This window comes from Propithecus coquereli, unplaced genomic scaffold (genome assembly GCF_000956105.1).
Source record: "Propithecus coquereli isolate 6110/MARCELLA unplaced genomic scaffold, Pcoq_1.0 Scaffold299, whole genome shotgun sequence".
In the NCBI taxonomy this organism is placed as follows: Eukaryota; Metazoa; Chordata; class Mammalia; order Primates; family Indriidae; genus Propithecus; species Propithecus coquereli.
Genome location: NW_012148607.1, coordinates 721,399 through 734,669, shown reverse-complemented (window position 1 = coordinate 734,669; position 13,271 = coordinate 721,399). Strand labels below are relative to the sequence as shown.

Sequence of the window (13,271 nt, the reverse complement as noted above, 5' to 3'; positions counted from 1 at the left end):
ATAACCCCTTCATCTCAGAAACCGGGGAAATTAAAGCCCGTGACTTGTGCATTGTCACAGAGTTTGGGGCAGAGTGACAACAGAAATCCAATTGTTGCTGACTCCTAATACAATGTTTTTTCTACTTGTGTATTTTCTCTTTGCTATCTTTGGTTCCCTGCCCCAAACCCTCTCCTCCAATGCTATACATATTCATAGCTCCATGCTTTCACACAAGTTGTTCCCTCCATCAGAAATATGCCTTTTTTAAAGATGCCTAAAAGCTATCATAGCAACTGATTTGCCAAACAACATCCCATAGTAAAACACTCTTCTTAGAAAACCTTCTAGAGTAGGCTTCAGTGATGGTCCCTCTTGGCACATAGTAGAGATGTGTTTTGTCGAATTACTACACAGTCTAAATTCAGTGTCTCCAAAACTGAACATCTTATCCTTAATTAAATGTGGCCTTCATTTGGGTGTGGTAAAAAGTGATCAAATTAGGTTTTGCCTAAAAAGCCTCAGGTTATTTTTATTGTTCAAATAGCTTCTTGTTACAAACATTGCAGGGCTCTCAGTGATAAAGGTAATTGATGAGATTATCAGTTAATTCATGAACACTGTTTTTTCAATAGTGTCTATATAAATTGTACCCACACTCACTTTTGGGTGAAATACTGAGGGCTAAAGTTAAACAGAACATGGAAAGTGGCATCAACAGTTCCATTACTTCAATTTACTCCAGTAAAATGTGTAAGTGGATTTTTATGCTATTTATTAAAATAAAGCCCCCAAAGATGCTCTTGAAAACACAGGGAAAGACATCACCATTGCCATTCACATCTTAATTTTAACTTCAGAGAGCAATGATGTAGGGAAGGATACACTATTTGGTCATGGCCCCAGTGGGGAACAGTAGGGAGCCACCATATTACTACACTTGGGCTTGCTAACTATAAATTGTTTTAGCAGGTTACTGTCTCAGAAAACCACAGCTGGTTTGGAAATGGATCAGCCTCTTGAGTACCTGAGATTACAGGCATGAGCCACTGTGCCTGGCCAATGTCAGTTACTTGGTTTTGATAATTTACTATGATTACCATAAGATGTTATCATAAGGGGACACAGGGAGAAGGGTACACTTGAACTCTCTGTATTATTTTGGTAACTTTTGGGGAATCTAAAAGTTTCTTAAAAAGTGGGGAAGAGAACTATAGCAGAGAGCAAAGAAAAACAGTCAATCTAGACATTTTTATTAAGTTCTATTAAAAATATTAAAACACTTGAAAAACTCACAAAGGTTATAAAACACACTCAGTAATTTTCTTATTCTGTGATAGCTAGTGCTATATACTGAAGATGTTACATTAACATTAACCCACCACACCTCAAAACTTGTATTTCCAGAATATTCATCTTAAGAGGAAATATACTCCTTATATAAAACATCTTAAGTTATTTAAAAAAAAAAATAACTCCCCTTAAACTCAAGAAGGGTTGATTTTGCTAATTTAGTCAGGGTCATGATAACTTCATGTTCTTTTAGTGATATGGGGTAGATGCAGTGATGCAACATGCTAGGAAAACAGACTTCTTAAAATGTACAGTATAAAACAGCAGTACAGATTCAGAGTTGGATAGTATATGTTTTCCTAAATTTGTTGAAATAACTGATCTCATTTGCTTTTCCTAAAATTTTCAGTGATGCTGAACAGCTCTACTTGAACAAGAAGAACTTAGCCCTCCCATTAGCTAGCCATCTTTATAGACAATCAAGTCACTTGTTCAGCTCTTTGCAATCAGCTGCTACTAAGAAAGAGACTGACTCCTGGAATGATTAGGAATCCCAACATCACCAAAAGGCTCTGGTTTCCCTAAGTATCTTGAGTAGACACCCTGTCCTTATATCAGAAGGACAGGGAGTTAAAGGTTTAAAATAATTTTGGCAACTGTCTGAGACGCTTTATATCTAAGAAGGTGCCTACTGAATTCATGCTATTCATTTGCTTTAAAGTTTCAGAAGGTTGCAAATTTTCAGGAAAAATTGGAATGTCCCTTTCATTTTCCTTCTCAGGGTGTTGAGTAAACTCTGCTTTCCCAGTTCGGAGGTTCACTACAGGACTTGGTTTACGGTTTTTTAATAAGAAAGCTGGGTTTTCATTCAACAGCTGTGTTGCTTTTGGCTGCACAATTTCATTTGTAATGTTTCTCAATACTGGCATATCTGTGTGGGTACCCATGGATTCACAGTTATGACAATTAATTATTTCATAGGCATTCCCAGAAAGCTCTTTCTGACGACCAAGTTGTTCAGGTGTGGATGTAAGGTTTCCACTCAGTAAATGTTCATTCTTGCTATCTGCATTGTTGGAGGGCTCCTCCTCATCTTCACTATTGTCACTGCTTTGTATGAGTCCGTATCTCTTCATATATTTTTTGGTTGCAAATGACATGTTGTTTGGTGATATTAAACTAAGCCCCACTGTGCTTCTGTCTGTATTAATATGTAGAAGGCTAAAAGATGAGTCACAGTTGTTTTGGTTTGATCGAGTGAGAGATAACTGTGACAGCTGATGCTCATTTAAGTATTTCAGAGCTATAGCATTTGCTTCCATGCTCAAATCCACACCACTGGGGCTTAAGCCACTCACGCCAACATTAGCAAATGACATGTAGTTTAATCCAGAGATCACTGCTTCTGGGCTGATGCATGCCAACACACTGAAAGACACAAAGTAGTAGGCCATTATTTACCTTATTTTGAGTACTAAATAGTGTCATTCTAAATGTGTTCCATTCTATAAAATAACAAAAGGTCTTCAGCTTTAAATTCATGGTGCTTTTTATCTGAGTACTCAGATATAAGTCTTGATGATCCAGATACACACTCAAGGGATAAATACAACCTAGAAGGTAATCCATGATTCACAGATTTAAAGTGGAATAGAAATTCATTTTCCTAAATTTGTACATCAGTCATGGTTTTAAGACCAAATACAAAGCCCCAAATGTAAGAGTCATTCAATATCACTATGAGTCACTTGATTTACATCTATTAACCCCAAACAGTGGGAGAGATCAGCTAACGCTCAAAGTAAAGTAAAACATATAAATAAAACTAAACACAAAACACATTTGATGACACAACTATAAGCTTTGGTAAGTAGCTCAGAAAATTAAATTGTTCATAGTTCAAGAGATTCCATTTATAATGAATAAAAAACATCAACCAGTCTCTGGATATGGGCTTGTACACACACAAACTTTTTTCATTAGATATAATCTTCAACTCACTTTGGTTAGTGTTATCTCAACTGACTTGCCTTTTTCTTTATATCACATATATAATCATAACAGCTGCTAATTCTTACTGAGGCCTTATATGTGCCAGGCATTCTGCTAAATGCTTAACATGCATTATTCACACATATTCCTCACAGTAACCTTTCCCAGGGTTAAAATACCTAATATTTCAACCTTATTCTCCACTTCGACACTTTATATTCCCCTTGCTCTACTTTTGTTTTCTCCTCAGCACTTACTGCTATCTATATATTTAACACGCATCTCATTTATGGTCTACCTCCCTCATGAAAGCCAATGAGGGCAGAGATTATTATGTTTTCTCCCTCACTGCAGTATACTCGGTGCCTAGAATATAGTAGGCACTCAGCAAATATCTGCTGAATGAATAAAGAATTAGGAACTATTATTATCTTTATTTTCAGTTGAGAAAACTGAGGAGTAGAGATTTGAACTAACTTTCTTAAAGTTTAACAGCTAGTGAGTGGTAAGCCAAGACTGAAACCGAGGTCTGTCTTATTCTCTGGTGCTCTGTAACCACTGTTTCACTGTACTGTATTCGGCAACTTGTGTTTTGCTATCAGACTCCCTTCTGCATTTGTTGTGGTAAACATTATGTTCTAGACAAAGAATATGCTATGGCTTTCTATATCATCCCATGAAGAAACTCAGCTGTTTTTATGTGCCAGCCACTGCTTGCATCCACAGCCCCACAAAATCCAAGTAACTATCAGGTATTTTCACTGTCATAAACACCTAAAATTAGGAAGAAGCTATTTCCAACTATTAGTATTCCCTGAAACCAGTGATGTCATCACCAAACAATGGAACAACAGTGTGCTCAATAATGCTGGTCTTTATAACAACCTTGGAATTCTCCCTTAACCTTCTTGGTACTTAATGCTTTGGAGACTGTTTCAATAAAATGAAAGAGATACTACCAATGTATCTAGATATTATTCTTTTATTCATGGTGATAATAATACCTTCTTAATATATAGTCCTTTTCTACTTTGCCTGTTTTCTCAGAATAGGCAACCTGTATATTAAATCAAAAAACTTACGTATATTGAAGTATATATAAGTATAATGTCTATAGATAATATTAATGTAAATAATTTGACAAAAGCAAAAACTTCTGGTTCAAAATTTAATATTTTGAAATGTTAAATATTTATTTGGAGAAAGTAGGTCTAATTTTAATTAGATCTTCTTTTATAGAATAGTTAAAAGATCCATGAAGCAGTCAACATCAGTTTAGAAGGTTCTTCAAGTTTTACTAACACAGCTAGCTAGTTTCCATTTGGGGGGCAATAAGACATCATTACTTTGATAGCAAAACCAATCAAGCCAGGTACAATGGTGCACACCTGTAGTCCCAACTACTTGAGAGGCTGAGGTGGGAGACTCGCTTGAGCCCAGGAGTTTGAGGCCAGCCTGGACACAAAGTGAGACCCTGTCTCTTAAAAAACAAAAAACCAAATCAATCCTCAAAACCAAAGCAAAAGGAGGCTGCTCCACTAATCAAATCCTAAAAGCCTTCAGCACAAATATACGTTAGAATCTCATTAGACGAACAGTCACAAAAGGATGATGAAAGTCCCTGAATAATTAAAGAGAGTCACATGCCAACAATTTGAGGCAAACTCTAAAATTATTCCAACTTACTTAAAGATGAAAACCAATCTTGACTTATTGTCCTGTTTGAATCCAGATTAGTTATTTCCCACTTTTCCTACATAGGGTTTTCCAACTAATAAGCACAGAGCCAGGAAGCAAGGTAAAGAAGCAACTAGATAGACTGCTTGAGACATGTTCTGAATTACAAATGGGAACCTGCCTGTAGAGGTTGCTGCCAGACCTCAAACCCACAATCTCCATCTCCTGTATAATTTCTAGGTATGTCTGACATCTCTTTCCCTGCCTTCCTGGATCTGGACTCTCTAAGATTCTGAAATAGGAATGTAGAAAGGAAGTTTTCCTTTCCTTGCCTCAGCCACTCTTCTGGTGGGAAGATGTGCTTCTGAAGTCAGAACTGGAACATGAAATGAGTTTTTACATAGATACAATGATAAAAGATAGGTGGTTTATAGAACTAGATGTCACAGGCACATGCTATAATCTATTAGGAACAAGGTATTCCAAGAGTACAAAACATTAATGCTCTCTGAGGGGTCCAGGAAACCTTGACAAAGGAGGTGACATCTGAGTCCAGCTTTGAAGGACTCTGGTGGGCAGGCACAGTGGCTCGCGCCTATAATCCCAGCACTTTGGTAGGCTGAGGCGGGAGGATTGCTGAGGCCAGGTGTTCGAGACCAGCCTGGGCAACAAAGTGAGACCCCATCTCTACAAAAAATAGAAAAAATTGGCCACACACAGTGGTGCATGCCTGTAGTCCCCACTACTCAGGGGCTGAACCAGGAGGATGACTTGGGCCTAGGAGTTGGAGGTAGCAGTGAACCATGATCATGTGATCGTACTTTACCATGGGACAGACCAAGACCCTGTCTCAAAAGAAAAAAAAAAAAGCAGGATTCTGGATTTTGGCAAGCAGAAAGGTAAAAAAGAGCATACTAGATAACAGTAATGTCAAGGAACCTTGCAAGTGCCAAAGGTGAGTAGAATGGAACTTCATAGGGAATGGTAGGTAATTATACTAAAAAGGTAAGTTTAAGATAAACTGTGGGCCAGGTGTGGTGGCTCACATCTGTAATCCTAGCACTCTGGGAGGCTGAGGCAGGCATACTACTTAGGGTAAGGAGTTCAAGACCAGCCTGAGCAAGAGTGAGACCCTGTCTCTACAAAAAATAGAAAAATTAGCCTCGCCTGGTGGCACATGCCTGCAGTCCCAGCTATTCAGGAGTCTGAGGCAGGAGCATCACTTGAGCCCAGGAGTTTGAGGTTGCAGTGAGCTCTGATGATGCCACTGCACTCTAGCCAGGGTGACAGAGCAAGACACTGTCTCAAAAAAAAAAAAAAAAAAAAAAGACATACTGTGAAACAATATGAATAAATCAGGTAGGCTTCAGATAGGCTGGAAGGATATTCCAGACATAAGACTAAGATAACTGACAAAATTTGACTTTCTATGTCAGAGAAATGGTTTCAGTGAAGTTTTATTTTTAATAAAAATAACATATAAAACACATTAATAATAAAATAAACATTTTAAAAATATATGTTTGCTCTCAATTAGCACAGATGTTTAAAAAGGACAATTTTTAATATAGGGTAATTACAACACAGTATAAAAGTACTGCTAATATTAGCTACCTTTCCTATATGCTTCCACAGCATTCGATATCTTTCCTTTTCATAGCAGGCATCAGAATATATTATAATTGACTATTTACCTGTGCATCTTCCCCACTGAACTGTAAACTCTATGAGGGTAAGAATGTCTTTAGCAGGTTATCTTGTGTATCATGATACCTCTTTCATAGCTGACTCATAAGAGAAGCTCATTATATATTTATTGAAATGAAAGTGCTGGTGACATAGTAACACACAAAGCTGGTAGGAGTGTAAAACCTCACTCTTTCAGAAAGCAACTTAGCAATAGCTTTGAAATTTTTCATACCATTTTTGACTTGAGTATTTCCATTTCCAAGACTCCTAAGAAAATAACCCTAAAACTGAAAAATGCAGTATTTGTTCATCATATCAGTAAAGTTCATCATATCAACATTAAAATAGTCAAGAAATTGTGGCCGGGCCTGGTAGCTCAGGCCTATAATCCTAGCACTTTGGGAGGCCAAGGTGGGAGGACTGCTTGAGCCCAGGAGTTCAAGACCAGCCTGAGCCATATGACCAGTCATAGCAAGACCCCATCTTTACAAAAAATAGAAAAATTAGCTGGGCATGGTGGCCCGTGCCTGCAGTTCCAGCTACTTGGAAGGCTGATCCAGAAGGATTGCTTGAGCCCAGGAGAATGAGGTTGCAGTGAGCTATGATGACACCACTGCACTCTAGCGTGGGCAACAGAGTGCGACTCTGTCTCAAAAAACCAAAAATGAAACAAAACAAAAAATCAAGTTCATTATATACTGAAAATTTGTTAATTTCAATTTTTCACACTAAAGATGTTAAAATAGAATAGCCACTGTGAATAAATACATTACCTAAAAAATACTCCCTAAGGGCAGCCATACCAAAACATAAGGGTTTCACAAAGATAGGAGGGTGATTTGTATGTGTTCCAAGAAAGATTATATAGCCTTTACCTCATAGCATGGAAATAAATCCTTCAAAAATGCTAGCCTCATTCACCTACATTATTGGTAGGAATATAAACTAATTCACCTACACTATTGGTAGAAATATAAACTATTGGGTGGGCAATGGTAATAATATCCACCAAAACTTTAAATGCACATGCCCTTTGATCCTGCCTACCTATGAATTTATCCTACAAAGACACTTGTACAAGCATCTGTAAAACAATGTTCACTTAGCATCGTTTAAAACAACAAATAAGAAATTTGGCCTAAAGGTCCATTAATAGAGGACTGGGGTTCAATATATTATAGTACAAGAGTAAAAGAATATTGGGCAGCTATTTAAATGCATGAGAAAGAATTATATACACCTATAAGGAAATGTATCTAAAAATATAATAATGTTAAGAAAAAAATCAAATCACAAAACTTATCAAACATATGTACTTGAATATTCATAGAATATTTCTAGAAGAATACAAAAGAATGGAGGAGACAGACTGAGAAGTTTGGGAGTAGAGATTTTTGCATATTATCTTATATTCTTCTATATCGTTTTTTAAAACATGAAATTTTATTACTTTTATAATTAGAAAACAACAAAAAATAATTAAGAGAAAACATTCTAGCCTTAATAATATAATTTCCAGACTTTATCCTCTTTTTTTATATTTATGTGCTAAGGTCATCTTTGATGGAGAGAAATCTGAACAGACAGATTTGACCAATTGGACACACTCCTAGAAAATATGTTTTTGCTTTTTATTTTATTTTTAAAATTTTTTTAGAGATAGAGTCTCGCTCTATCACCCAGGATGGAATGCATTGGCACAATCATAGCTCGCTGTGACCTTAAAGTCCTGGACTCAACTGATCCTCTTGCCTCAGCCTCCCAAACAGCTAAGACCACAGGCATGCGCCACTACACCCAGCTAATGTTTTTCCTTTACAGATAAGACAACTGTATAACTGCACACCCAGTAGCTGGCATAGACCCTCTCACCTCCAGGAAGACTTTTCAGACACTGTCAAGTAAAACTCCTTTCTCTTTGCACAAAACTCCCAAAATATTTTGCTGGCATCTCTACCCACGAGTTATCTCACAATCTCTTTCAAATTACTTCTGTATGTAACCCTCTCTCTGAATAAAATGAAGAATCTAAAATGTAGAGATGATCTCTTATTCATCATACATATAGCAGGCCCTGAATAAATGATGAATCAACTGAATTGAGGCACAAATATATCTTTTCTCATGACACTGCTGCAATACATCTAAAATTTATTCATCTTTTAAAACGAGCTTTTTAAAGTTACCTGGCATGGTCCACTTTATGTGCATTTTTTTTCACTTTAGTGGGAGAATCAATTTTTACTCCAAGGCTTCTTAGTTGCTTAAGGGTTGCATTAAGAACACAATCTTTGTCCACCAATCCTGAATCACGCTTTTTTTTCTTTGTATTGTAAACATTTTGGGTTCTGGCGCATTCGCGGCTGATAATTACTGCCTTGGTAGATGGCTGCTCAGTTTCTTTGGGGGAATTATTTAATAGGTGGTTCACTTGACCCTGATTAAAAAGAAAAATGACACATCTAAAATACCACTATTAAAAATCTTAGGATAAGATCTTAAATAATACCATAAGTAAGGCCACAGAAAAGCAAAATATTATCATCTTGTCAAATTCTACAAAGTATCAAGTACATTTGCAAGTATTATGGGGTTTTTATAAAAGAAGCCCATCTTAATGAATAATTTCATCAGACCCTAGAAGAAACAGAATGTTTGTTCAGAATTTGTTCATTTTAAAACCAACATATTTAAAATCATTTGAGTAATAATCCAAGTGTTTTCAAGGATTTAGGGTAAATTCTTTATAAACAAAGTTTTAAATTACACTTTCATTTGAAAAATGATATTATGTTTCACAGTTATTAATATAAAAAATTAGACCTTTATGTTACTTTCAGAATTAGTCTCCTTTCTTTTCTCACTTTCTGAAAACAAGAATGACTTGTGATACTATCTCTGCCTTCCTGACGTTAAAGCATATTTCATTCCCTGAGCATACAAGCAAGCTGCTAGCACCAGTGTAGGTCGTAGCAGGCAAATAACCAGTATGGGTTCACTGGTAAACACACAGGGTCCTAAGAAGTGTATTTAATTAATCTTCAATTACAAATGGAGAAATTAAATGTTCCAAAGTCTACAATTTGGACTGAAGTGACTGCCAGGGTTCTTTCACGTCCCAGATCACATTCTAAGTTTTCCAAGAAGATTAGTTCCTCCAACCAGAATTACTTCTTTCTTCTGTGCTCCCTTTGCTTTACACTGCTTTTCAACCTGTCTTACTGTTTGTTACCAGTGTCAGTGTGCTATTGCTTCCCCTAGGCTCTCAAGGGCACAGATTGTCACATTCGTCTTTATGTTATCTACTTTATTTAGTTTTCTTAGACTAAGCTAAGTATTTAATAAACATCTGCTCGCTTGAACTGAAATCAGTAAATATTATCATAAATATCCCACCACTTTCCAATTTTCAAATTTCCTACAAACTCTTGCTTATTTTTTTCGGATACAAATTTTAGTTTGAATTTGGCAAAATATCAACACATATTTTTTAAATAAGTCCTTCTTTTTGCTAAGTGTATAATAATGTTTATAATAAATTACTGAATTTAGATTGTCACAATTTATGAAAGCTCAAAGAAATAAATGATATATTGTTAATTAGGCAAAAATCTTTTTATCTCAAGGTCTCAATTGGTTTAAATCCAGGAAAAGCTTAACTAGTATAACCTATACTAAGTAATAATGTCAAGAAGATGAAATGGTCTACATTTTCTTACCAATAAATCCTGGTAAATTTTCTGGTTATCTGATGGTTGATGAGGCAAGGGTTGCATTACTTGCTCAATTTTTGGTTCCCCTGATGTTTCAGAGTTGTTACTGGCACCCTCTGTTGGTCCTGTCTGTAAGCACATGCTTACATTCTCTGCCAGAAGGCCATTTGGAAAGAACACAGGTACATCAGCTTCTTTTCTCACAACTGGAGAAGAGCTGTTTAAAAGGATATATAATGTAAACAGGGTTAGTTATCAAGGTACTTTTAACATATATTTGAAATGTAGTAACTTTGGAAGAAAGGGATGAGACTTAAGCAGCATCCATCCCTAGAGGAGGTTATCAGCTCTTAGCAATGCTATATTAATACCTCCTCCTGACAGGCTGCACATAAACTAACCATAATACCTTTCTAAGTTACGTTATTTGTTTACTTCAAATTTTAAAATAATATTGAAGAAAAGGGAAGCTTTACACACTGTTGGTGGAAATGTAAAGTAGTATAACCATTATGGAAAACAGTATGGAGGTTCCTTAAAAAAATTAAAACATAAACTACCATATGATCCAGCAATCCAACTCCTGGGTATATATCCAAAGGAAATGAAGTAAGTGTGTTGAAGAGATATCTGTACTCCCATGTTTGCTGCAGCACTATTCCTAATAGCCAAAATAGGGAATCAACTTACGTGTCCATCAAAGGATGAATGGATAAAGAAAATGTGGTATATATATATATATGTACACGAGAGAATACTATTCAGCCATAAAAAGGAAATCTTGTCATTTGTGACAACATGGATGGAACTGGACAACATTTAGTGACATAAGCCAGGCACAGAAACACAAATACTGCTATGACTTCACTCATACGTGGTTATCTAAAGAAGTTGATCCCACAGAGGGAGAGAGCAGAATGGTGGTTACTAGAGGCTGGGGTAACTGGGGTGAAGGGAGACTGGGGAGATGTTGGTCAAAGAATACATATTTATAATTAGATAGGAGGAATAAGTTCAAGAGATCTATTGTATAACATGGTGACCATAGTTAATGATGATATAATTCTTGAGAAATGTTGTAAGAGGGGATGGATGTTGAGTGATAAAAGTGATGACTATGTGAGACGGTGTGGTGTATTTGCGGATTGGCTAGATACATATATTTTTTAAGACAAGGTCTTATTTTGTTGCCTGAGCTAGAATGCAATGGCATCATCATAGCTCACTACAACCTAAAACTCCTGCCTCAGTTTCCGGAACAGCTGGGACTACAGGTTTGCACCACTATGCCTGGCTAATTTTTCTATTTTTTGTAGAGCCGGGGTCTCGCTCTTGCTCAGGCCAGTCTCAAACTCCTGAGCTTAGGCAATCCTCCCACCTTGCCTCCCAAAGTGCTGGGATTACAGGTGTGACCCACTGTGCCCAATCTGGCTAGATTTTTTTTTTTTGAGATGGAGTCTTGCTCTGTTGCTTGGGCTAGAGTGCTGTGGTGTCAGCCTAGCTTACAGCAACCTCAAACTCCTGGGCTCAAGCAATCCTTCTGTCTCAGCCTCCTGAGTAGCTGGGACTACAGGCATGTGCCACCATGCCCGCCAGCCTGGCTAGATTTAACCACTCTGCAGTGTATATATACTTCAAAACATCATGTTGTACATAATATACACAATTTTATATATGACAATTTAAAATATAAATGTTAAAAATAAAATTGTAGTCAATATCCTTGTCAAATGAAAGTTCATAAGCTTCCATTTATAATCACACTACATACTTGCTTGTATTCCTTTTCTTCTTTATGCTTATTTTTTCAATTTTATACAATGAGCATTATTTGCAAAATTAGAAAATAAATAAAACATTTTAAAAATAACTAGGGAAATCAGTGTTAAAAACATATTTCTTATTAGAACAGTAATCTGTGGCTCCTGTAAAATAGAGAATAATAAATATTAGCTAGCAGAAGACTTATTATGGACCAGGTATGATTTCAAGTGCATTATCTTATATAATCCTTACCAAAAAAACCTATGAGATAGATATTATGTATTAGCCCCATTTGACATGTAAAGAAATTGAGGCACAGAGAGGTTAAGTAACTAACCTACACCAAATATGAAGAAAATAAAAGTCACGGGTAATTTAATACCTATAGAGAACCACTGTTAACACTTCAGAGTATTTCCACTTGTATTTTTTTATATAAATTATATGTATTGTCTCTGAAAAACTGTACCAGATTATAATAGTTTTGGGAGCAGCTTTTTAAAACTTAATATTATATCATGAGTATCTTCCTATTTCATTACATATTCTTTTTTATTATTTATTTATTTTTGAGACAAGGTCTCACCCTGTTGCCTGGGCTAGATTACAGTGGCACGATCATAGCTCACTTCAACTTCAAAACTCCTGGGCTCAAGTGATCCTTTGGCCTCAGCCTCCTGAGTAGCTGGGACTACATGTGTGCACCACTATATCTAGTTCATTTTTTAAAAATTTTTTGTAAAAATGAGGTCTTGCCATGTTGCCCTGGCTGGTCTCTAACTCCTGGGCTCAAGCGATCTTCCTGCCTCAGTCTCCCAAACTGCTGGGATTACAGGTGTGAGCCACTGTTCCTGGCCTCATTACATATTCTTAAAAATAAGTTTTAGTCTTCACATAATATTTCATTTTACAGACACAGTATGATTTTTCTAACATCTCTTCTTTAAAACTTAGGTTATTTCCAATATTTCTACATTGTTTAATTTTAACTTGATATGAACTGCCAAGCACACATTTGGTATATAATAAGCTCAATAAATATCAGCTGAATTGAATTTTTATAAAACACCAGTCAACATATACTTCTAAGAAAAAGTCCATAAATTTGACTATATAAAAATAAAAAAAAAATTACATGGCAAAAAACAACATAAACAAGTCAAA

General features: G+C 36.1%; 1 protein-coding gene across 1 annotated transcript in view; it reads right to left on the bottom strand.

Moving 5' to 3' along the window:
* Nucleotides 1-1,910: 1,910 nt before the first annotated feature.
* The window catches only part of STIL (SCL/TAL1 interrupting locus), a 60,115-nt gene continuing 48,754 nt past the window's right edge, over nt 1,911-13,271 (bottom strand). The window contains exons 13-15 of the mRNA XM_012648915.1: nt 10,350-10,560; nt 8,817-9,067; nt 1,911-2,700 (exon numbers count right to left, since the gene is read on the bottom strand). Of these exons, the coding sequence (XP_012504369.1) occupies nt 1,911-2,700; nt 8,817-9,067; nt 10,350-10,560 (1,252 nt within the window). The remainder of the gene's footprint in view (nt 2,701-8,816; nt 9,068-10,349; nt 10,561-13,271) is intronic.